We start from the raw sequence: 24,166 nt of genomic DNA, 5'->3' as shown, positions 1-24,166 counted from the left end.
GAAAGCTACAGTGACAAGAGCTCTCAAAGTCACCTGGAGAGCAGTGACCAGCACTTTCGCAGAAGTAAAAACAAAAAAGACAGTTGCCGTGGTTGCCATAGGGACTGTAGAGAGCGGCAGCGCGGGCTGTAGCAGCTCCGCGAAAGAAACAGACGTGGGACGTCCAGCAGCAGCGCGGCTTCCGCGGTTTCGTCTCCTGCAGAGCCAAAGCCGGCCGGGGCAGCCCGAAAACAGCCCCAAAAGAAAGAGAAGTACCAACAAATGATACAAAAAGTAATCAAAAACTTTGCTAACTTATCTACACAAAGCATTTTACAGTCTGTCTTTACAGCAGATGTCCTGTGTTCAAAAGTATTACATCAGCATCGTCCAGTTGTTGTTAACCCCTTCACAGTTCCTGCTCTGGGAACGAACGTGCACTGCAACACTGCAGAATATCCTGCAACAACAGGGACAAGTCATCGCTACATCACTGACCAGAGAGGTGCCCAGCAAAGTGGTGCCATGCTACAGGACCCCGAAACGAGACGGCGCAGTCAGCATCAGCTCCTGAGGAACAGTGATGCCACTACCATCACAGCTGGGACTGTGAGACCTGTCCCGAAGAGCCTTAGGAGAGGCTGCAGACGTGGCTGAGTGAAGGAGCTGAGGACTTGCCAGATCCACCACTCTCCATAGCAGGAGAAATAATGAGACTCTGGGGCAAATGTAACAGCTGCCCTAGGTAGTTGCTAGTGACTTGTGGTGGGTGTCAGAGAACCCTTTCCAAAGACAAAACCAAGAAAAATAATTGCATAAATTTTTGAGTATATTACATAAATTTTTGAGTATAACACTAAACTCAGAAGTAAAGTGAAAAATTGTTTTTCAACTGTCTTGAAATAAGAGCATTAGCAAGCATTTTCAATTAGCTGCCTGCCCATTTAGGTCAAGTGAAAGCAGTCAATTTAGCAATTAGTTATGCATTTATGTTTTTACCTAGTGTTTTAGCAAACAAGCTTTATGCTATTTTGCTTAAACTTGCTTGCTGGAAGATGTTATGTTTAAGTTCTGTTACATTTAAGTTCTGTTAAGTTAAGTTCTTTTAACTTTAATTTCTGTTAAGCTTGAGTTCTGCAGAATTTAAGTGATAAGGTTAAGTTGTGTAACGTTTAAGTAGTGTTAAGGTTAATTTGTGTTAAGTGTTGTTAAGTTTAAGCAAAGTTATGTTTATGTGAAGTTAATTTTAAGTTCTGCTAAGTTTAAGTTCTGTAAAGTTTAAGTGATGTTAAGGTTAAGTTCTGTTAAGTTTAAGTGATGCTAAGGTTAAGTACTGCTGGGTATTTGGCATAAACTGTTGGCCCAGTCTGGGCCCAGTTTAATATGGGGTTGAGGGATAAGTTTAATATAACCTTGCAAATGCTTAATAAGTTAAGTGTGTGTGTTATTAGTGTTAGACATATAATATTATAAAGTTAAGTAGCCATTGATTTTCTACTATTAGCCCACAGCCACGGCTGTGAAAGGTTCCAAAGCTTGTGCTGTTTAAATCTTTCTAACCACTTTTTCCTACTTCACTAATAGATAAGTGAGTTACATCAATTAACTACATAATTATAGAAAAAAACAAGACGGTTTCAACTTAGAGGGATGGTTAAAGTCAGTAGGTTTAAAATCATAACTAGTTTTATTTGTGTAGCATTTGATTACTGTAGGACTAGTAATACTATTAGCAATAGTGTGCTTACTGTGTTTGTGCCAGTGCTTGCAAAAAATGATATACAAAGTTACTACATCTGTAGCCAATCAAATATTGCCTTTACAAAAAGAAAAAAGGGGAATTCTTGGAGAATGGTTAGAGGAGCAGGGACATGGCTCATTGATAGAATTACTGGATCAATAATCCAACTGTACAAGTAAAAAGGCCTGTGTGAGAAAAATTCTACATGAGACAAATCCCTGTGTGAGAAACCAACCTGGGAACCAGAAGGGAGTTTTTGAGAGGTGCAGCTGTGCTGATAAGATGGACTATCCCTAAGAAGGGAGGAAGATCTTTGATCTCTCAAGACAAAACATAAACAATAAGAAGCTTGCCAAATGTAGTCTTTTTATCTAACCCAATTATGTAGAGGTCAGAATGTGCTTTTATAAGTTTCAACTAATTAAAGAACTGATAAGCTTGTATTCAATACTCTATATTATAAAGTGCCTTTGTATTGCTAATAAACGGAGCTTGCATATATCAATCGTATCGGTTGTCTGCAATGTCTCTCCTCACCTAAGTCGTTGATTCATTTTGCAACACCTACCCATGTCCCTCACCCTCAAGTCTCTCACCCTGCCCTCCACCCTGCCCTCACCACTTGCTTCCCCCATCACAGGGCATTGCTGCAGCTCTGCCACCTTTTTGCTGTGTCCCCTTCCACGTCGCTGTTGCCCTGACACTTGTTCCTCAGTGCCAAGCCCTGTACGGGAACCACCTGCACTCGGTTCTTATTCTTGGGTCACTGGTGGTACTAGGAGAGGGGTTGCTGCACCCCAGGATGGCTTTGGAAGCTGGTAGTGGGGTGGCCTTAAGGTACGAGGTTGGGACAGTCAGGGTGGGTGCTGGCACAGCCTGGCAGCGGTGCCCGGGGCGGTGGGGAGGGAAGGATGGACTGCAGGCGTGGGACTGGCAGTGTCACTGGCCAGCAGTGGGCACCCCCTCAGCCAGCAGTGCCCCTCCTTTTTGCAGAGGGTCCTGCTGCCTTGTCACCCACAGGGACCATGGCTGGTGCCTGCAGCTCTCAACAATCTGCAGCTGTGCCCAGAGGGTAAGGTGGCAGCAGGGCCTGTGACGCTGGCCCCGACCCCCCACTGCTGGGTGCCACAGTCTTTGCAACACCCCAGCGTGGCCGTGCACCTTTCTGGGGAGCACCCGTGGCCCATCTGCCCTGTGTGCTCTGCTTCCCTCTCTGCCTCTGTGGCACAGGCTTGGCTGGAGGCCCTGAGCAGCACCAGGCGCCTCAGCTGGCTGCCATGGGAGCTGGGGGGGAGGCTGGCTCTGGCCCCGCTTGGGGACGGGAGCAGGGCCTGCCCTCGGTTGTCTCCATGCACCCCGGTCCCATCAGCCCCATCTACCACCTGCTATAGATTGTGATACAATATACAGTATTTTCAATAGAGGGAAAACTGGGGGAAGAAGCTCTATTTTCAGACCGTATTTTTTTTAATGACGTGGGAAACTGGCTGGATCTGGGATGGGGTGGACGGCACAGGGGGGCAGCCCCCATCAGCGTGCCCCTTCTCCTTTGCTGGCCACACTCTGCCTTCCCCAGTGGATGCTGGGAGACAAGCCAGCTCAAAGTTTGCCCTTTGCCATCAGGGAGAGGGGATAGTGTCATCTTTGAGTCCCCAGCTGACAGCTTGGGCAGCCCAGGGCAGGCAGTGCTGCTGTGCTCTGGGCTGTATCCTCACGAGCCCCATACCTGCCACACTGCATTGTCACTGCGGGCTCCAGCAGGGCACTGGCACCCCCCCGTCACAGAGTGTCTCCCCTGTCCCCAGTCTTCCCCCTGCCACCATGCCGTCATCCCCATGGCTTCTAAGGGTCAGTGGAGGTGCCCATACAGCCTGGGTGGCCACGGTGGCCTCCCTGCCCTGGGTTTAGGGCTGCGTGGGCACAGTCCCTGCTGGAGTCACTCCAAGGGTGGGAGCAGGTAGGTAGTGCCCCAGGGCATTGCCCCAGGGCAGGGGTGGCTGCTGCCTTAACACTGTTCACTTGGTTGAGTTTGGCCCCCCGCTTCCGGCCTTGCCTCCCTCTGCACGTCCTTGGCCACCAGCACGGGCACAGCGCCAGTGCCATGCTCAGCCCTGAGCATGGGGCCCCTGGGGCTGGGGACGTCTTGGAGCTGCCTGTATATTGCTACCAAACAAAACAAAGATGAAATGTGAAAATAATGATCGTTTTAAATAAAAAATAATAACTGGATCCTTTGAGGCTGTGTCGTTGGCCGGGGAGGGGAGTGGCAGTGCCCAGCGTGGGGGGTGCAGGATCCTGCTGGGGCAAGGAGTGCTGGGCACAACACGGGGCTGTGCCCGGTGCTTCGCATCATTCAGGCAGTGGGGTGGCTGGGGGTACAGGCAGGAGCGGTAGCAATGCCACCAGCCGCCCTTACTGGCCTGGGGTTGGCAGCAGCCACGGTGGCGGGGCCCCATGGCAGGGCGTCCTCTCTGTGCTGTGGGGCCAGGTGTGGGTGGGAGCGGGTGCACCCCGAGGAGGAATGTGGGCTGGGAGGGGCCGTGGTTTCAGCTGGGGCACTCAGGGTGCAGCCAGCAGTGCAGCAGCAGCCGCCACGCAGCATGGCCGAGAAACCCCAAATCCAGCTCTTCATCAAGGTGAGGGGGATCCTGAGGTCAGTGCCCCAGGCCAGTGGGCAGCCACCAACCCTGGCAGTGCTGCAGTGGGGTGGCTGGGCCGCCCCTGCCCAATGCAGGGCCCGGATGTGGGGCACCGGGCAGGCAGAGGGGCAGGTAGTGCGTCAGGCACCAGGTAGGCAATGGGGCTGGCAACGGGCAGCGGGCGGCTCGGGCTCTTCTCCAGGGCACACTGCTTGCTGCTTCCTGCCCTGCAGGCACAGGGGCTGTGGGGACTCAACCTGGGCAGGTTGGACCAGGTTCCCCCTCTGCCCCCCCCTTCCCCCTTCCGCCAAAGCAGGGCCCAGCAGCCCAGCACCACAGCATCTGCCTGCACCTGCCGGGCCCTTCCCAGCCACCGCCTGGCCGGGGCAGTCTGGCCGGCTGTGCAGGGCAGCACAGGGCTCACCTGGGATTGTGGCTGGCGTTGACAAGGCCACCAGTATCACTGTCACCTTCCTCCGGCACAGTCTCTGCTGCTGGACTCTCCCCTGCCACAGCCGCCCCTGCTGCCACTACTGCTCTGAAGCCCTTGTCCCCTTGGCACCGTGAGGCTGGTGCAGCCTGAGGGTCCTTGTCCCCAGAGGGTGCCAAGGCCAGCACCCGCTGTGCCACGTGGCTGTTCTGGGCTGTGGCACTGAGGCCCTGGGAGCAGGCAGGGGCCAGGGGCTGGTGCCCTGCCTGGCAGAGCAGGTGCCATGGACTGCAGCACAGCTTGCCAGGCTGGGCTGCGGCATGTGCCCTAGCATCTTCACCCTGTGCCCTCTGGGGCTGCCCCCACTGGAGCCATGCCAGGGTGAAAGGGCAGCTGAGCTCTCTCCCTCTGTGCCCACAGGCAAGCGAGGATGGGGAGAGCGTGGGGTACTGCCCCTTCTGCCAGCGGCTCTTCATGGTGCTGCTGCTCAAAGGGGTGCCCTTCACCCTCACCACCGTGGACGTGAAGAGGTGAGTGGTGGCCCCCTCCCAAGGAGTGCCAGCCCTGGCTCCAGGACCACGTGCAGGGTGGGGGGGGGTGGTAGGTCCCCAACGGTTTGGGGAAGGATGTGAAGGGCGGGCACTACGGGATGCGTGGAGCTTTTTGTACCTCCCCAGGTGACCCCTGGTGTTTAGGGGAGGTTGGCGGGTATTTCCTTGGGCACACACTGAGGCAGGAGGGGCCCGAGGGCAGCACCTTGTGCACCGGCCTCCCAGAACTCCCTTTGCTCGGGACACACGTGCACATCCCAACACACACGTACACACAAGGTGCTCTGCAGAACCCTGGACGTGCCAGGCATCAGCGGTGTCCCCATCTCCCACAGGGCGCTGGACGTGCTGAAGGACTTCGCACCGGGTGCCCAGCTGCCTGTCCTGCTCTACAACGGCGAGCCCAAGACCGACACCATCGCCATTGAGGAGTTCCTGGAGGATCAGCTGGGCCCCCCCATGTCAGTGGCTGGTGCTGCCTTGAGAGGAGGAAGGGGGCCCCCGAAGAAGGGCAGGACAAGCTGAGGGAAGAGGGAAGAGGAGCCTGTCAGCCTCTGCCACCTGGCTCAGCTGTGCCCATGTCTCCGCAGGTGCCCCAGTCTGGTCCCGCAGTACCCAGAGTCAAGCCTGGCTGGGAACGACATTTTCCACAAGTTCTCCGCCTTCATCAAGAACCCGGTGCCTGCCCAGGACGACGGTGAGGAGCGGGTGGGGGAGCACCCCGTGCAACCTCTCAGGTGCCACACCCCAAAGCCGAGCTTGGTCACACTGAGCTTTCCCAGTCCTCCCACCCAGACCACAGCTGGGTCTGTCCAGGCACTGCCCTCCCTGTGTGGGTCAGTGTGGCTGTGCCAGGTCTCTGTGGGAGGGCAGAGGCAGGTGCCAGCCTGAGCTTCAGGTGGGAAGAGGCTGACAGGTGCTGCCTGGACACAGGGCTGGGCTGGGAGGAGGCCACAGCAGAGCAGGGTCCCCATGCCCGCAGCAGGCCTGGACTGTGATCTGGCCACCCTCCCTGCAGCGCTGCAGCGGAGCCTGCTGCGGGCCTTGCTGAAGCTGGATGAGTACCTGAGCTCCCCTCTGGAACACGAGCTGGCCCGGGACCCCCACCTCCGGGCCTCGCAGCGCCGCTTCCTCGACGGAGACCACCTCACATTGGCCGACTGCAACCTGCTGCCCAAGCTAAACATTGTTCAGGTAAGCCAAGGGCATCCCAGTACCATGCCCTTCTCCTTTCCCTGCCATCCCCATGCCACTGGCTCCATGCTCTCACTTTCCTCCTGGTGCCTACAGCAAGCCCCTGCTCCTTTCCCAGCTGCTCTGTCAGCTCTGTGTCCCTGAGCATCCCTCTCCCCAGGAGGCCTGCCCAGCACAATGTCCTCCCCCACAGATCCCACTCCCCTCTGCATCCCCTCCCGAGTGCCAGCCCTCGACTGTGCAGCACCAGGGATGTCCCCTGGCTCCCTGCCACCCTTCCCAACTGGTGCCTGCCCTCCCTGGCACAGTGTCAGGCAAGGCTTTCCCCGTTTGTGCCCGCAGGTCGTGTGCCAGCACTACCGCCGCTTTGGGATCCCCAAGGACCTGCGGGGCGTGTGGCGGTACCTCAGCAGTGCCAGTGAAACCAAGGAGTTCAAATACACCTGCCCCAAGAGCCAGGAGATTATACAAGCCTATCGTTCCGTGGTCCGGGCACTGCAGTGAGCTGGGCACGTGCCCTGGTGGGTGCAGGGCCAAGGCTGGAGTCAGGCAGGAGCTCAGCACCCACCCTGACCCTGCCTGCAGGGGCTCAGGAGAGCCAAGTACAACATGTGCCCCTCATACCCAAATTCCCTCCACTGGCACCCAGGTGCTGGCAGCAACCTGCAGTGCACTCAGCCCCTCTTGTGCCACCCACCCTTCCTCACAACCAGGACCCCGTGGCCCCTCGAGCATCAGGGTGAGGGCAAGGGGGCACAGCCACCAGTGCCATCAGTGCCAAAGCTGTGCCCAGATGAGGGCAGGGGCAGAGCTGGGGACAACAAGCTGCCCTGCAGCCACTTGCCCAGGCACACTGTGCCAACCTGCCTGGGCAACGGGTGCCACAGGGTGCCCTCACACCTGCACTGGGTGAGAAGACCTGGCACAGCCACAGAGAGACCTAGGAATGGAGCTGGAGGGGGATGGCACAGACAATGGGCAGTGGTCATTTCCCCCCAGAACTTGCTGTTAGGAAGCTCTCAGCAAACTTGGGTGCTGTGAAGCAGAGAAAGCCCAAGCTAAGCTTCAGAGTTCCTGGAAATCAATAAAGGCTTTGCAAGCAAGACCAGTGTGAGTCTGGACTGACCACCCCAGCAGCTCCTCCCTCACAAGGCTTTGTACTGACCTCCTCATCCTCTCCCAGTGCCCAGCGAGGCAGAGCCCACCCTCCCAGCTCTCCAGACGGGTTGGCCAGCCTCTAACCACACCCCCAGCAGCCCACTTTCAAAAAGCTGCCAGGGAAGGGAACTTCTCTGAGGCCCGGACCTCCGGGTTCAGCTGAAACAGGCCCGAGGCTTCCTGCAAAAGGGAGAGGCAGAATGGACAGACACACCCAGAGAGACCAGCTGGCTAAAAACACCTTTACTGGCAAGAAGCAAAGCACAGGGGATCTTTCCATTCCACGGTAGAAAAGTTCCATCCAAACTCCACCAGTTCATGGTAAATGACGTCAGCAGGTGGTCCCTGCCAGCAGGGAAGAGCTGCAGGGGGAAAAACCCACCATGCTGGTGTCCCCTCTGCTCCATCTGCCCCCCCAGAGGCCCTGCCACCACCCCAGCTGAGGGGTGGCTGCCAGGAGCTGCTGGCTCCGTTGTCTCCCTGGGCACGAGGAGCTCAGCAGGCCTGGAACACAGGGACACCCCCTCATTCAGACACAGGGGTCCATAGGGGTCCCCAGAGCTGTCATCAGGGCACAGGCCAGCACCCATCAGGAGTCCTCGAAGTTCACTCCAGATGGCGCCTTCTTGCTGGAAGGATGTGGAAGGCGCATCAGAGCCCCGAGCCCCATGCCCTGCTGCCACACAGCTTCAGAGCTGAGCTCACAGGGTGCCCAGGGAGCAGCGCCCAGCCCCAGCACTGACCTTTTGAAACCAGGGTTAATGAGAGACTCCCCCGGGACCTTCCTCTTGGCTGGCAAAGCTGAGCCAGAAGCCTTACTCTTCCTGGAGCTGGGGTCTGCCTCGGTCAGGAACAAGCAGCACACAGATTACAGGTGAGCCAAGAGCTCTGGCAGCCCTGCCAGTCCCTCCAGGGCCAGAGGGAGCCGGCGGGAGCCCAGCCCGGCAGGACCAGCAGCCACGGAGGACGAGGAAGAGCCAAACTTGGCCTCCTCTCCCAAAAGGAGCCATGGACCTGCCACAGCCTCCTGTCCAGAAGCACAGCAAAGCCTGCCCTCCTGAGGCTGGCAATGCCTAGCCTTTGACCTGAGCATCCCAAACACCCCGAGAGCCACCACACTGAGCCCTGCCCCTGCTCTGCCCAGAACAGCAACAGGACAATGGGAGGCTGCCAGCAGCCACAGCCGAGGGCACTCCGAGTGTCCTGGAGAGCACATGGATACAGGACCAGCAGCCACCAGGGAGGAGAAGACACAAGACTGCAGGACCAGGGCAGGTGCCCCTGGCAGCACCTACCTGGCAGGAAGAGCTGCTGGCTCCGGGCAGCGTTCTTCTCGGGGCTGCAGGAAGATGCCAATGTCTCCACTGCTACTGAGACAGGAGCCAGAGCCAAAGCTTGTGACAACACCCCCCAATACCGCATGCAGCACGTCAAGCCTCCCCAGCAAGCTCCCTCCATAGCCAATCTGAGCCCCATTCTCCTCTCAGCACTTCCATCCAGACGGCCGCTGCTCCAAAATCTTCCCCGACCCCTCAAACAAGGACGTCTGTAAGGTGACTCCCACATTCAGGATGCTGCCGTGGTGCTGGCCATGAGGAGAGGGCTGTGTTTCCACACAGAGACACACCACTGTGCCCTCTGGGCCCAGGCAGGGTCTCTTCTGCCCGCGGGGGTCTGGTGCAGACCCCGGCCGGCTTTGAGAATGGGCCAGCAGGAACAGGGAGCGATGGCAGCTCCGCTGCTGTCCCACTGGGACCGGTGGGAAGAACCCACCCGGGCTGATGCCCGGGAGGCACAGCACTCGCCCGCTGCGGCTGAACTGGGCCACCCAGGGCACTTTAGGTGGCGGGGACGATCCCATGAAGGTGGCAGGAGCTGCCAGCCCTCTCCCCTTCTAAACCCACCACGGACCTTCCAGGCGCCTCTCCAGGCTCTCGATGCAGCCGGCCATGCCGAAGACCAGCGCCCGCAGCTGGTTGCGCGCCTCGGCGGCGGGCAGCTGGGCAAGGGCCAGGGCCGGGCACCGCGGCTCCTCCGGCAGCCGCAGCGTGGCCGAACCCGGGCCCAGGCTCAGCGCGGCGGCCCCGTGACCCAGGGCGGCCCTGCGGGGAGCGGCCGTGAGGGGAGCGGCGGAGACAGGGAGCCCCGGGCGAGCTGGGGCCTGGGGCGGGGGCAGCCCGGGCTGAGAAGGTGCCCGGAGCGAGGCAGGTCCCAGGCCGGCGGCACCCACCTGAGCATCGCGCCGTGCTCCTCCGGCGAGCACCGCTGCACAGGGAGAAGGAGGAGGAGAGCGCGTCCAACACGGCCTAGCCTGGGCTCAGGTCCATCCCTGCCCCGCCGCCACCCCGCGTCTCAGCTCCGAGCTCCCCCGCCGCCCCCTGGCCCCCCGCTACATACGCAGCCGAGCGCCGGGCAGTCGCCGAGCTCCCCGGCCCAGACCTCCATCGCGTCCGTCACACTGAGGGAGGAAGCAGCTCAGGCCACGGCTGCTCGACCCCCGCCCGGCCCCGTGCCCGCCCCCGCCCGCTCCTGCTCCCGCCCCGCTCTCACTAGACGGCGCCGTCGGGCCCGCAGTAGCAGAGGAATCGGCCCGTCCCGGCTCGCAGCAGGTGAAACGGCCCTACCGGTTCCGCCATGGCCGCGGCGGAAAGGGCGGTGGAAGGGGCGGGCGGTGGAAGGGGCGGGTCGTGGCCAGGGCCGGGCCCGGCAGCTCCGGCATGGTCAACCTGGGCGTGCGGCGGGTGGAGGATGATGTGGCCGCCAAGCACCCGGTGTGCCCCGCGGGGGACGGGCTGGGGGGCCGGGGGGTGCCGGGGAGGCCGGGGCTGAGGGGGCCGGGCAGGCCTCCGGCCCCCGCACTGACGCGTCCCCGCAGGCGCTGCAGCAGTACGCGGCCTGCCAGTCTCACGCCTTCATGAAGGGCATCGGCACCTTCCTGGCAGGTACGGGCCGGTCCAGCCACCTGGGCATGGCCCGGGCTGTCCTTGGCCGCTCCCCGGGGGCAGCGGGGACGTCCCGGCCGTGTCCGGTGACCTGGGCCCCGGTCTCGGCAGGCAGCGGGGCCGCCTTCGCAGTGCAGAAGCTGGCGGGGCAGAAGCTGCCGTACAGCCATCAGTGGAGCCTGCTGCTGGCCGCGGGTAAGTGCCCAGCCCGGGCGGTGCAGAGGGCTGTTTGCCGGTGGCGTGTCCCTTTCTCCAGCCACCTTCCCGTGCCCCGGCCCCGAGGGCTCAGGAGGGTTCGCGGCAGCAGGTGCTGTCCCCACCAGGGTGCCGCTGGCACTCTCAGGCGCACCTCGGCTTCCCCAGCTGCAGGGTCCCTCGGAAGCTACGTGGTGACCAGAGCTGAGACGCAGAAATGCTCCAACTTCTGGATTTACCTGGAGACAGGCAAGTCCCCAGAGGAGCTCAGCGCGACTGGTGGGGTGTCTCAGCCCGCAGGTACAGTCATATCTTCCTACTGCTTTCCCTGAGCTTGTCGTGCCTGGTTCTTCCCTGCTGCAGTAATTACTTTGCTGTTCCTGTCTTATAATTAAGCTGGTGAGTGTCATTGCCAAAATCTCAATATAAGTCCCATACTGGCACCCTGCAGCCAAGGGATGGGAGCAGGAGCACCCATGGTGGGTGGAGCTCCTTACCTGGTTTCATGCCTCCCACGTCCGTCTGTGCACCTGGCCCAGTGGATTCCTGAGCAGGGCTGGTGAGGTGGGCTGGTGCGCTTGCTGCTGCCTCCTGCCTTGCCTGCTTTGGGTATTCGCCAGAGCCAGCACAAAAGGCTCATTTGCTGGAAAGAGGAAGGAGAAGGTAAGGGAAGGAGAGAGCGACCGAGATGTGGAGTGGTTTGCTGCTCTGTAGGGTGGGCAGAACTGGAGGGGCGTCAAGACAGGCGCTGCTGGACAATTCTCATGGCTGCTCGCTGCTCTCTCCCACACATACCTTGAGCTTCCAAAGCTGAGCCAACTTGAAGAGGCTTTACATGCTTCCCCAAGGCTCTGTGGTTCTTTGCCCATTCTTGGAAAACTGCCCCGGGTAGTTGGAGGTCCAGGGAACTTGTACTTTCTGTTGCAGAAAACCTCCCCAGTGCAGAGGACGGGGACGATGCCGCAACATCGGTGAGGAAGAACAGGTACGGTGACGTGGTGGAGTAGCCAGCAGAGCATAGCAGGCTGTGCCCATGTCCCACTTCAGCTCCTCCTGCCTGCCCCACTTGACGCTGCCCATGCTGCCTGTGTGGCTGGTGGGCTTGGTGACACTGCTGGGAAGCTCAGAGGACTCAATCCTGCAGTGAGAGCATGGTGGAGGCACCCCAGGGGTTGCTGCCGCCTGCTCCATGGCCTCTGCACATTGCACCGGGGGTACAATAAAGGTTGAGAGCTGCAGGCACTTGTTGTGGATGAGGTGAAGGAGAGAGCAGGTGGCGAATGTCAACCTGAGGCAACTTCTGCAGTGAATGTTGGAGCAGAGAGCTCTGGTCCCTCTGTGGCGACGGCACTCCCACTCAGTGAGCAACTAGATTGCTCTGAGATGGCTGCAGGCACAGACAGGTCTGGGCTATGTTGTGAGGGCAGAGCTGTTGCTGTGTCCCCTACGTTTCCTGAGCCCAGCCAGTCCCCATGTCCCTTGCATCAGCAAGGGACAGCTTCTTGCAGCAGCAAGGCTTTTCATACTTACCTGAACAGGCCTGAGCTGAGCCCCACAGCTGGGTGGCCTCTGGGGCGTCCTCTTTCCCTGCAACAGGGGTGACCACGTGCCCAGGGCCCCTCTCTGCAGTGCTCATCTGTCACTAGTCCCAGATTGCTTGTCCAGATCCATAACTACTTGGCAAGGTAATGGTACTGTCTCGAATCCCATGCACGCAGCGGGGCATGTGGGGTTTTTCCTAATGTCAGACTCCAAGTCTTGACTAGGTAAATTGTCTGCTCTTGGTGGATGTCCAGCTCTGACTCAGCTGCAGCTGAATTTCTTAGAAGAGGAAACCCCGCCTGAATTCTGGGAGCTGCCTGGGTTCTTAGAGCAGCGTTTCAGCCTCAGGAACCAGAAGTGCCTTCTCCTTCGTGTGAGCTCCGTAGACAGGCGCTGAGCCTCACCACAGGAGGGAGTCCCTGTGCTGAGGAGATGAGGAGCTTGGGGAGGAGACTGGGTTTGGGGGTTCACAGCATCATCTGAACTGGAATCAGGTTTGCCCTGTGCAGAGAGATGGGGAGCAGCCAGTGGAAGAGCTGAAAGCAAAGTGCTGCAGGGAACAGCTGTGTTAGTCAAGCATGGCATTTCAGGAGTTCAGCTGGAGCAGGGAAGGGTGTTGGGAAGTGAGCAAGGCCACGGAGCAGAGTTTGTGCTGCCAGCAGGAGCAAAGAGGGCAGTGAGAAACTGCAGCTCCCTACAGCCACTCTTCTCCAGTGTTTGTGGAATGTGCAGGGCAGGGGGAGGCTTCCCGATGGATTGGAGAGCTGGGAGCAGCCCCATGCAGCTGCCGAGCACCACAGTGTGTGTCCTGGTGTCTCTGAGCTGCCAGTGAGTGCAGCAGCAAATGTGAGCTGCTTTGCTGCCATCCTTGAGCGCCAGCGCTGGGCCCTGGCAGTGGAGGCTGCTGGCAGGTTGTTTTGCGTGGGGGCTGTGGCAGTGAGGGACAGCTTGAGCTGCCTGCCCCTGGCTTTGGGGTGACTGCACCTCCAGCACTGGGAAAACATGAGCTTGGTGACTGTGGCTGGCTGGAGCACCTCCACCTCCAGGTGGGCCTGGGTCTGGAGTGAGGTTTCCAGGCCACCTTGGTCTGTTTGAGGTGGTCTCCAGGCTGGTAGAGCGCACAGAGCCATGATGGTGTCTTACCACTGGACAGGCTGCAAGGGCTGAGAGCTTTGGGCAGAGCCTGAGCTGGGGATGTGGCTGAGGGGCTCTGCCCCCATGGGACAGCCAGGCTGAAGTGCCTGTTGCTGATCACAAGCCACTGAGCCGTAGCAGTGGTTACAAAGTTTTATTTCAGATTATTAAAAAAACTCAAACAAACAAAACCAAACCTTCTTCATGTTTGCACATCCCTGTTCTTACTCAATTGGAAATGAAGGTGCATCCTCCCAGCTGCCTGGTGTGGGGCGATGCCTGGCTCAAAGTGGAGCAAAGCCCCGCCGTGTGGGAGCCCATCCCCTCTGTGCCAGCATGGCCATGCACCACGGAGCCGCAGGAATCAGGGCATGCAGGAGTCTCTGGCTGTGGCAAAGGCAAGTCTGGTGTAGGAACCATGGGGATAGGGAAGGCACAATATCTGGTTGTTGAAGTGGGACCTGGAAGCTGCCATCTTCCCACATCTGCTTGTTGCTAAGTCCTTACCCAAAGCTATTGCCAAGGCCAAGACCTTGCCTTCAGGAAGATCAGTGGGGTTTGTGCATCAGCCAGAAAGACAACATGGGCTTCTGGTGATCCCCAGAGCTCCCCAGGAGGCAGGGCTGATGCTCCAGGGACAGGCTAGCGAGGTTGGCTATAAGGACTAGTGTAAGTAATATTTCCCACTCATCCACATACACATGAAAATGAATCCTATTGTTGCCTGGGCTCATTGTCCCAGTCTAGCTCAACTCTGGTGGCAAAAAGATGTCCTAGCTCTGAATGTCCCATTCCCGAGCCTGCTCAAGGGTCCATCCCTGAGTAGTGCTGGGAAATATTTAAGCCCTTCTCCCACAGGGCCAGTGATCCTCTTCTGTCCCTCCTCTCCTGCAGCTTGAGGGCAAGGGGAGGGCAAAAGGGGACAGCTTTCCTTCTGGGACAGTGTCAGGCCTTGGAGAAGGACATTGAGCACTTGCCACATCCCAAGCATTCAGACCATGGAGCCTCCAGCAGATAGGAGTGGTCCTGCAGACACGGCCCACCCTGTCCCCACCATCAGATTATGCTGGACTTGCTGTGCCGGAGCAGGCAGATGGCAGTCACCAGGGATGTCAGGGTGGTGACCACGAAGAGCAGGATGAGGATGACCCAGTAGTTGTACAACATGCTTTTGTGGGAGGAGGGCTTCTCTGCCGGGATCATGTTGGTGAGGTTCAGCATGTAGCCCAGGGCCCAGCCAATGGAGGTGTCTCCTGCCTGTGGAAACAGCATGGCATGGTCACCACCCAGCCAGCCCAGCTGCATGGGCCTCAGGAGACCTTAGAATCATAGAATCATGGAATCATTAAAGTTGGAAAAGACGTCTAAGATCATGGAGTCCAAGCAGTAACACCAGCACTGCCAATGCCACCTCTAAACCAAGTGCCACATCTGCACCTGTTTTAAATCCCTCCAGGGATGGTAACTACCACTTCCATGGGCAGCCTGTTCCAATGCCTGACCACATTTTCCATGAAGGAATTTTTCCTAAAATCTAACTGAAACCTCCCCTGGCACAACTTGAGGCCATTTCCTCATCCTGTCACTTGTTACCTGTGAGAAGAGACCAACTGCCACCTGGTTATAACCTCCTGTCAGGGTGTTGTAGAGAGTGAGAAGGTCCCCCTTGAGCTTTCTTTCCTCCAGGCTGAGCCCCACCAGCTCCCTCAGCCGCTTCTCCCAAGACTTGTGCTTCAGACCTTTCAGGGACCACCTCAGTGTCAGCCCAAGGGAGAAGAGTGTGGGAGAGCCCACAGCCCCCTGAGCCCCTGCTTGCCCACAGGTTCAGCCAGCCCAGGGACAGAGCAGTGACCATCCTGAGCTGAACTGGGCTCATCCCCTGGGAGTAAGACCTTGTACGCTCAGGCCAGTCCTGATCTCCTTGCACATCCCATGGCACGTGCTGACAAAAGTGGGATCCTGCCCTGAGGTAACTTCTCAAAAAGCTTCAGCAAAGCATTGTTTGCGATGGCTGGTGTCTTGAGGGCCAAGGAAGGGCTGAAGGACCTGACCCCATGACTACCCCACAGCCAGCTCAGCTCATTTTTTTCCATCCCCCAGGAGATCCCTACAAAAACTGAGAGTTCCATCCTGCCCCTGTTCACTCTTCCTTGATTCTGCTTGGCTCTTTTCCCATGTGGGATCATCTCTCCTGCAGGGTTCTTTGGCCTAACTCCAAAGAGATCCCATGGGATGGGGATGTATTTTGGTGCTACCCACCTTCTTCTGGAAGGCAATGTTGGGGAAGGAGTGATTGTTGAAGCTGTAGCCTTTGGTGGTGAGCAAATATACAAATGTGCTGACAGCGCAGTAATCTGGCAGCCTCTTCTCCAGCTTGGGGGCTTTCTGGAGCAGCTGGGTGGGATGCACAGAGGGAAAGAGAAGAGGGGTCAAGCCAGCAATGGCCAGACTTGTATCTGTGGCCTGAAGCTCAGGGTGGTTGTATCTGTGAGGCCAAGGCTGCCCATACACACCTGAGCCCCCTCCCAATCCCATGTAGGAGCCATCAATTGCCTTCCCCCTCCTCAACTGGTGCCAGGAAACCCAGTGTCCTCCAAGGGCTTCTCTCAAAGCCTGGGTGATGCCTCACATGAAGCAGCCCCCTCCTTCCCACCATGCCCAGGGAGCCCACCTCGCTCCAGCTGGTGGCACAGATGGTCTCTGCAGCATCCTTCAGGTCACTGGGCAGGTGCACAGGTCTCCCCATCACAGTCCGGATGAAGTCCACAGTGTAAAAGAAGGCAGAGAAGGCCTGATGGAGGGAAAGGATCACCTGTGGGACAGGCTGGGAGCAAACTTTCTCACCATGAGCAGATACACTGGCCAGCGTGGTGGGCACCAACAACCGCCCTTGCAGAGCTGGGGGTCTGGCTTTGCTGCCACATGATGCTGGGGAGCTGGGGACAACCTGCCCAGCCAGGAGCTGGGTCACCACCCTGCTCCTTGCCAGGACTTACAATGAAGTTTCCTGAAACCTTCGGCTGGAAAACGCCATCAAAGGAGCAGTGGGAGAAGGAGCAGTTGGTGAAGTCGAAGAGCTTGCTGACATGCAGAGTGCAGAGGTTGCTGTTCCCGGTGCCGACCAAGGTAATGGTGGTGTTGAGAGCAAGGCTTGGCCTCTCCTTCTCTGTGCAGGGGCTGTCATAGATGCTGCTCAGCAACAGGCTCTTGTTGTAGCCCATGGGCCAGCAGGGATGGGAGACAGTTTCTTGGTAACTCTCAGTCTGTCAGAGGAGGGACACACAGGATGCATGAGCTGTGCCATAGCCACAGCTCCCCCAGAGCTTGAGCAGCAAGACACAGAGCAGTTGCCAAAAATGTCTCAAAATGGCTTGGGTTGTCTTGGCTCTAGCCAAGGGCTGCATCACCTAATGGAGATGGTGGGAGAAAGCCCTGGGAACACAGGAGAGGGTTGGGGGCAAAACCAGAGTTGGCTGGTAAAGGTGTGCAGCTGGCTCAGGGCTGGGGGACAGCGTAAACACTGGGATGAGGGGGCAACTGTGGGGTCATGATAGCCAGCATCCACATCAAGCACACACTGTACCTGGAGGAGCTTGGAGAGCAGCCTCTTGAGGACCTGGTCCCTCCCATAGCAGAGGAAGCTGTGCGTGTACACTTTGTATGCCTGGCCATACAGCTTCAGCACCACCTCGTTTCTGGGGTTTTCAATCGTGTCCCTGGTTTCAAAGGTGATCTGTGTGGAAGCACCCCCAAAGTCCATGGCCCCCAGGGTCTTCTTCTGAGGCTGGATCCATTCCCCGAGCCATCCACGCTGAGCCAAGAAGGACAAAAGCAGGCATAGGCATATGATGAGCTGCCCAGCCACCACAGCCATCCCACTGGATGTCACTGTCCCCTGCCCACCTTGATGAAGTTCTCCAGGAGGTAGTTTGCGGTCACCCAGCCAAAGACCCCTTCCTCTTCCCCTGATAGGATCTTTGCTCCCCGGAAATCAAAGGGGTACGTCTTCAGCATGGCTGCCACAGCTCCGAGGACAGCGTCCGACGCCTGCGGGTCCGCAATGCTGTGGGCCAAGCGAGAGGGCAGAGCGACGGGGCTGTGCCACAGTGCGGCAGAACCATCCCTGTCCCAACAGCCTTTGGGGGCCAGCACTGCCACAGCAGGGCCCAGGAGAGAGGTGAGCCCTTGCCTGGGTACCTATAGGCATGTCCCAAAAAACTGCCAGCTAATTCCCTTTGTCTCTGCCGGAGGAGGCAGGTAGCAAGAATGAAGTGTGCTCCCTCCTGCTGGGACGATGGGATCCATCCTGCCTGGGCTGGGTGAGGGGAGCACAACTCCTCCCCCTGTGTGCTTTTTGACAGGTGATTATTCTCACTGTGTACCATTAGGCTGGCAGTGGTGCAAGGGATTTTCATACTAGCAAGCTGAAAAGTCTGGGTGGGTTTTCCTGATGCTGGCACCCCACCAGCCCCTTTCCCCTAGCACTGTGCTGGCTGTACCCTGCAGAGCATATCCTCGTCTGAAAGGCAGGACTGCTTCTGCAGGGCACACCGCACTGGGCAGCTGGCTGGTGAAGAGCTTTGCCCAGCAAAGGGGCAACACTTCAGCCATCCTTCACCACCTCCACCCCTGCTGTGCGTGGCAAGCTGGCATGTCAGGGTGGCACGGCAGGGTGGCACGGCAGAGTGGCACGACAGGGCCCCCCTGAGCACTCACTTGAGCAGGCGCATGCCAGCTGTGGCACCCAGGTAAAGCGGGGTGCCCACGTGCTTCTCCTTGGGCACATCTCTTAGGGCCTGGTTAAGGCAGTGCTCCAGGCTTGTCCCGGCCGCCGGAGGGTTTGAGCTGTAGCTGGAGATGCCAGGACCTGTGAAGAGGAAACAGCATTGCTCCCTGCTGGTGAGGGAATGATGCTCAGTGGGAAGATGCCTGGTGAGCAGCTTTGCCCCTTCCAGGCTGTCCAAAGGGCAGGTTTCTGTGGGCATGGAGCCATCCAGGGTCAGCCACATCTCCCTGCCCACACTGCATTCCCTGCTGGCTAACAGTCTGGGAAAGGTTGATAAATGGAGAGTGAAAAACCAACCCTGGCTCCTCACTGGGCTAGGCAGGGAGCTGGATTGTTCCCTGGTGGTTCAGTACCTGCCAGGAAAAGACAAACCACAAGCATGCACAGCTGCAAGCCTTGGGGGGGAGTTGGGAGACATTTTGGCAATAAAGCTGAACCTTTTAGAACATGTCACTACCCGGGTGAATACAGAGGGAGGCAGCTGGGCTTGGCAGGGGCACTCACACCATGCTGCCCTGCCACAGGAATGCAACAAACACCACCACCAGCCCCTGGCCCCAGGCCAGGGCCAGCCCTTACCCTCCACATCGCACATGCTGTGCTCGCTGACCACCCCGGTGTCATTCTCCTTGTCTGAAGGCCACTTGTAGATGAACATGGCGGTGTGGGAGGACCCAGCGTCCAGCACGATGCCGTACTGCAGGGGGAAGGCAGTGGGTCAGGCCTGGAGGCCGAAGGCCCCCTGGCTGCTCCAACCCTTCCCAAGGGAAGGCACTGGGGCTGAGTGCACAACCACTCCTACCCTTTGGGTGCCCAGCAGCTCTGGAGCATCATCTGGCAGAGGCAGGTTCTGCTCAGCCCAGCCTGGCACAGCCCTGCCCAAACAGGGCACTGCCTGGGATGTGACTGGGAGTAGGATACTGGCCATCCCGGGATGCTATTTGGAACAGTACAGGGACTCTGGCTTTTTGGGTAAGGAGGCCCCCTTGAGTGCAGCCCAGGGGGCTCTTCCCCCACTGCAGGCTACCATCACTCCTGGCTGCCTGCATCTGTGCTGAGCCATGGCACCAGGTCCCTGGGACTGGTGGTGGGGAGGGACACCTGAAATGGCTTCTTGGGATGCTCTTGGCCAAAGAAGGGCAGCCAGGCCCCTCATCCCTCCTGCCCTTGTATGGCTCGGCCATTCTCTGGCTATAAATAACTCTACTCCTCCTGCCAAACAAGGTTACCCAGCTCCCAGGGAGGGGACACCATACATGCTGCCTGCAGCACCCCCGGGCAGACCCCTCTGCTTGAGCCCCCACTGCCCTGCTTGCCCAGGGCAAGCCCAGTGCAGAGGTTACATGTTGGGGTGACAGTGGCACTGCTGGGGCAGGATGCAGAACTGGCTGCCCCATGTAGACACATCCTAGTGCCCTTTGCTGCCAACACCTGTGGGTCAGGGTGGGGGGGTCTCTCGTCTTGGGCCCCCAGCCCATTTCCACCAGGTGTGGAGTGGTGGGTGAGGGGCATCCCGCGGGTCCCTCGGCCTTGGCAGTGGCAGCGGCAGCACTTAGCCCAGCTGAGGTGATGTGCTGCAACACGATGGCACTGCCACTGCAGAGAGTGCCTGGCCAACTGCTGCCACAGCTCACCCCACGGCCACCCTGGCATGAGAGAAGCCACAGCCTCGTGCCAGCCCCTCCTGAGGGCACAGAGTTTGGCACCCTGGCCTGTCCCTGTGGAGAACCCATCTTCGCCTGGCAGCGGTGAGCAGGGGTGGGAACCATGTGCACATGGTGCGTGAAGGCACCAAGGCGGACTTGGGCAGCCTAGTTTGTTCCCAGTGATGAAGGAATGTCATTTCCTCCAGTCCCGAGGGTACCCCGTGCCTCCAGCATTCACACAGAAATCGTGAATGGGGTCACCTACAGTGGTGTGCAATGGTGCCAGCCCCTGGCCCCAGATCCTGTCCCTGTCCTAGCCTCTGTCCCTGCCCAGACCCTGGGCTTGGGTATCAGAGCCACTGCATTCCCCAGAGCAGAGTGCTCTGCCACGTGGGTCTGAGTCACAGCTGAGCCACGGGCATGGGACTGCAGGGGCCCTACAGGTGGGAAGCCCCAGGGAGGAGGATAAAAGCCCACCCTGTTAGTGTTTGCAGTGTAAGCGCTGCCCTCAGCTCTGCCAGCTGAGCTGCCCTGTGCCTGCTAACAAGCACACTGCAAATGAGGGCTGGGGAGACACAAGGATGCCCTGGCACGCTCCCGTGCCCACACCTGGCTCCCATCACCCTTCTCATCTGCCTTGGCATATTTGCCTGCTGGCACCCAGGGCTTGGCAGGGTCTCATGCATGTGGGACAGCCCCCAACACCAGCATCTCCTGGTGGCACAGGGATTTTTCTAACAGAACCCCCTGACCAGACCCTGGTGAGGCTGCAGGGTGGAGGGACACAGATGGGTCCCCATTGTGGCCCTACACTGGGACAGTTTTCCAATGCCAGCCCTGTCTCTGCTGCCTCCTGGGTCACCCATGGTCCCAAGGGCTCTTCCCCAATGCAACATCACTCAGCCCAGCCCCAGTCAGGGCTGCTCAGTCCTAAAGCCCCTGCTGAGGGGAGGCAGAGGACAGTGATGTTCCCAAAGGTCATGGGTAGGGCTTGGGGCTCCTGATCAGTGTATGGCTCTGCCCAGGGGAAGAGGCAGATGGGGACACTGAGAGTGCCCCATGTGCTGCTGCCTGGCACTGCCCCATGGCCATGCCCAGGACTCCAGTCCCCATCCCACAGGCTCTCCAGGCTGCTCCATGTCGCATGAGGGGCTCATCCCTGCCCCCCAACATTCTACCTCCCGCAAGGGTGGTGAGGTCATGTGGCATGCAGGTTTGCAGTGAGTTGTGACAGGTTTCCTTCCTGCTGCAGTAGCCACAGCAGCCACAGGACACAGAAACTGCCAGAGATGCATTTGCCAAAAGAAGAAAGAAAAGAGCTGTCAAGAGCAGGCAGCAGCTCAGGGCAGTCAGACCCACAAGGGAAGGATCAGTCCCTCAGCAGCAAGATAACTAATCCAGGGTGGTTTTAGGGCTATCTTCCAAGCAAAGGAGCTGGAAAGGGAAGGTGTGGAGCTGTAGCTCAGCAGTGAACATCACTATCCAGCCGCTAATGTGGACTGAGTCAGCAAGGAAGATGTGCCCAGGATCTTCCATAGCAGGACTGACCTCTAAGCCATGCAGGCATCTTTTGGGCTGAGTTCAAATAACACAAAGTTCTTCATTCTCAAAACAGCACTGAGCTTTGTATGAAAGCAACTCCTCAGCACCTTCCTGGTGCCAGCCCCATGGGAACAGGCACTGCTGGACGCTGGTGCACACACCAGAATGGACCTCGCAGCACTTGGCATGTCCAGGAACCCTGCGTCCCTGGGCCAGGCCTTGTGCAGAGCAGGGCCAGGACCCAGGCAAATGTTCAGGGATGCTTGGCCCCAAACTGCAGCACTGCCTGCAGACTAAAAGGTGCTACCACTCAGAGAGTGAAAAAGCACAAAAAAAAGCACAAGAAAAAAGTTTCTGGGAATTCATTTGGTTTAAAACCAAAGTTTCGTCTTGGAACCAGGAAGAAGAAAGGCTCTCCAGGCTGACCCAAGTGCTACATATGGGGATCTTGGTACCAGTCTAATTCCTCCGTGTTCCAAGAGATAAAATGCATTTTGAAGCCAGCTCAGGGCACTGCCCAAGATGCCCTAGCATGTGGCAATGAGTGGCAAAGAAAGGTGTCACAGAGAAGGAGTTAATAGTTGGTAGTTATACTAAGAGCAGCAAGGGTCATCTTGGCTAAGGCAGCTCGTCTTCTCATTCTAATCTTCATTACATCTGACAAACCCAGAGAGAAGGCAGCAGCACATCTGGCATGCAGGCTGGCTCAGAAAGTTTCCAAGCAAATTGCTTGGGATGAGAAAAAGGGGGTTTTAGATGAACTATTTTTCAGGACAAGAGCCTGGGACTATTTTAAAACAAAAGACTTGGACTACGAAAGGAGTACTTGGCCAACACGAAATTGTTTGGGAACTTCTTTCATCATCTGAACTTACAATGAAAAAGGGAAAAGAACCCGCAGCTTGTATTCAAAACATTTGTCACCCAGCAGCACTCGGGCAATGCAGTGGGGCCCGGGGAGATGCTGGGGTGCGCAGGGGAGCCCTGGCCCAGGCAGAGCCGCAGCAGCAGATGCTGACTCGGCTGTTCGGGCCCGGGGGGCCGCTATCTTTCAGTGTGTCCAACAGATTCCCCTCCCCTCCCAAAGCGCAGCTCCTAGGGCACAAGGGTTGGGCAGCCGGGGGTCCCGCAGCCGGGGGTCCCGCAGGGGAGGTGTCACACAAAGTGTCTCGCTACTGGGGCGGCCCCGTCCCTGCGCAGCCGGCGGGGGCTGCTCCCTGCGACCCTCCCCGCAGATGAGGGACCCCTCCGCCCCGGCCCCTCCCGTGACGCTGGGAGGCTCCTGATGCCGGAGCTTCTCCCGCACCGGTAATCCGCACACCGGGAATGTCATAGACTGGGGTGCCCACGGCGGCTCCCCCAGCAGCCCAGGACCTCCCGGTGTCCGCCGCCACTCCGCGCCCGGTGCCCCCGCACCGCCCCGCTCACCTTGAAGCCCGGCGGGCCCCGCGTGTCCCCGGAGCCGAGGAGGAGAAGGAGGATGCCCAGTAGGCAGCCGAGGGCCAGGAGCAGGAGCAGGGCGGCCAGGCGGCGGGCCATGGCGGGGCCGGGCAGGTGAGCGGCTTGGCGGCGGCTGCGGCGGCTCCTGCCGCTCCTCCCCGCCTCTCCCGGCTGAGTCACCGCCGCCCCGGCCCACCCGGGCGGGACACCGGCTCCGTGGCACTGCGCGGAGCGGCCCCGGACTCAGATCTTCCTGCCCCCTCCGCCCCGGGACCAGCCCATCTTCCTCCCCCAGGCACGATCCTTGTGATCCCCTTGTGGCTGGGGATCAGCCCCAGCCCGGCCCCTCGGGCACCGCCCCGGCCGCAGAATCAGCTTTGTCCCTCGAGCATCACCATTACCGGGAGGGCTCAGACCAATGCTGTCCCTCCTCCCTGGGCACAGCCTACGTCCCTGGGATCAGCCCCATCTACCCCTCCGGGCATGGTCCTTGACCCCAGGTTCAACCCCATCCTGCCTCCGCCCTGGGGCTCAGCCCTTAGATGGGTTCAGTGGGACGTGGGAACACCCTGACATACAGAAAAGCTCCAAGAACCTCTCACCTACAATGATTAACAACTATGGCTGTGTTACTGTTTTTAATCATCACAAGAACTTCGTGACAGCCCTGAGGAGCCCAAATGTACATTGAGGCTGTTTTTAATATGATCACAAGTGAATAATGTGATGCATTTGCTTATGGAGCAGCAAGCCAAAGGAGGTTGGGCTCCTTCCTCTGAGAAGGACATTTGCAGCTTGCTTACTCAGGGGGATACAACAGTGAACAAAATAATAAACAAGGAGAGAAGGCTGGAGGACACAGCTCCTAGAGCAGCTGGGTTGCAGGCTGAGGGTCACACCCTCACACAGGGCTCCTCACACCCTGCCTCACTTCTCAATATTTTTTGAAGCAAAAACTTTCCTGCCACTCACAGTTGACCCATGCACAGCACACATTGCACCAGCACAGGACCTTCTGCAGAGCTTCCTGTTCATCACTGTGGTATTGGGGTGCAGAGGCGCTCATGGGGGCTAAGCCTCTGCCCAGGGCTTGTGGTGCTGGAGCCCCCAGCCCTGACGTGCTGCACCGCTGAGGAGGTTCTGCTGCTGGAGGTCCTGCAGGGGATGAGCTCCAGTGCTGTCCCTAAAGCAGTGACTGGCAGCAGAGTCTGGGGAAGAAAATGGTTAAATAGGGGCACAGAGAGTTA

General features: G+C 58.6%; 4 protein-coding genes across 7 annotated transcripts; 2 read left to right on the top strand and 2 right to left on the bottom strand.

Annotated features, from left to right (window-relative positions):
* The first annotated feature begins 4,192 nt into the window (after positions 1 to 4,192).
* On the top strand, positions 4,193 to 7,828 carry LOC138119857 (chloride intracellular channel protein 3-like). 2 transcript variants are annotated; one of them, XM_069032094.1, is made up of 6 exons: positions 4,193 to 4,356; positions 5,210 to 5,319; positions 5,676 to 5,801; positions 5,931 to 6,037; positions 6,359 to 6,534; positions 6,877 to 7,828. In XM_069032094.1, the coding sequence occupies exons 1-6, from the start codon at positions 4,321 to 4,323 to the stop codon at positions 7,036 to 7,038; spliced, it is 717 nt and encodes a 238-aa protein (XP_068888195.1). In that variant the 5' UTR covers positions 4,193 to 4,320; the 3' UTR covers positions 7,039 to 7,828. The 2 variants fall into 2 exon arrangements, with proteins under 2 accessions (XP_068888195.1, XP_068888194.1); XM_069032093.1 differs by having other exon boundaries at positions 6,326 to 6,534.
* A 92-nt stretch (positions 7,829 to 7,920) lies between these two features.
* LOC138119854 (protein PAXX-like) lies at positions 7,921 to 10,358 on the bottom strand. 3 transcript variants are annotated; one of them, XM_069032089.1, is made up of 7 exons: positions 10,243 to 10,358; positions 10,090 to 10,150; positions 9,923 to 9,957; positions 9,604 to 9,794; positions 8,988 to 9,062; positions 8,436 to 8,529; positions 7,921 to 8,321 (listed from the first exon to the last, which is right to left on the bottom strand). In XM_069032089.1, the coding sequence occupies exons 1-7, from the start codon at positions 10,326 to 10,328 to the stop codon at positions 8,282 to 8,284; spliced, it is 582 nt and encodes a 193-aa protein (XP_068888190.1). In that variant the 5' UTR covers positions 10,329 to 10,358; the 3' UTR covers positions 7,921 to 8,281. The 3 variants fall into 3 exon arrangements, with proteins under 3 accessions (XP_068888190.1, XP_068888192.1, XP_068888191.1); XM_069032091.1 differs by having other exon boundaries at positions 7,921 to 8,054; XM_069032090.1 differs by having other exon boundaries at positions 8,988 to 9,059.
* A 7-nt stretch (positions 10,359 to 10,365) lies between these two features.
* On the top strand, positions 10,366 to 12,067 carry LOC138119856 (transmembrane protein 141-like). Its single transcript, XM_069032092.1, has 5 exons — positions 10,366 to 10,463; positions 10,568 to 10,634; positions 10,746 to 10,829; positions 10,998 to 11,129; positions 11,757 to 12,067. The coding sequence occupies exons 1-5, from the start codon at positions 10,410 to 10,412 to the stop codon at positions 11,834 to 11,836; spliced, it is 417 nt and encodes a 138-aa protein (XP_068888193.1). The 5' UTR covers positions 10,366 to 10,409; the 3' UTR covers positions 11,837 to 12,067.
* A 1,578-nt stretch (positions 12,068 to 13,645) lies between these two features.
* On the bottom strand, positions 13,646 to 23,157 carry ENTPD2 (ectonucleoside triphosphate diphosphohydrolase 2). The gene is made up of 9 exons (XM_069032088.1): positions 22,908 to 23,157; positions 18,871 to 18,988; positions 18,222 to 18,372; positions 17,409 to 17,568; positions 17,089 to 17,316; positions 16,502 to 16,768; positions 16,177 to 16,296; positions 15,765 to 15,899; positions 13,646 to 14,762 (listed from the first exon to the last, which is right to left on the bottom strand). Exons 1-9 carry the CDS (start codon positions 23,016 to 23,018, stop codon positions 14,562 to 14,564), a joined length of 1,491 nt encoding a protein of 496 aa, XP_068888189.1. The 5' UTR covers positions 23,019 to 23,157; the 3' UTR covers positions 13,646 to 14,561.
* Between the last annotated feature and the right edge of the window lie 1,009 nt (positions 23,158 to 24,166).

The sequence above is a fragment of the Aphelocoma coerulescens genome, chromosome 17, assembly GCF_041296385.1.
Source record: "Aphelocoma coerulescens isolate FSJ_1873_10779 chromosome 17, UR_Acoe_1.0, whole genome shotgun sequence".
Lineage (NCBI taxonomy): Eukaryota > Metazoa > Chordata > Aves > Passeriformes > Corvidae > Aphelocoma > Aphelocoma coerulescens.
Note: the sequence above shows the minus strand (reverse complement) of the source record. Positions and strands in the feature narration are given on the sequence as shown.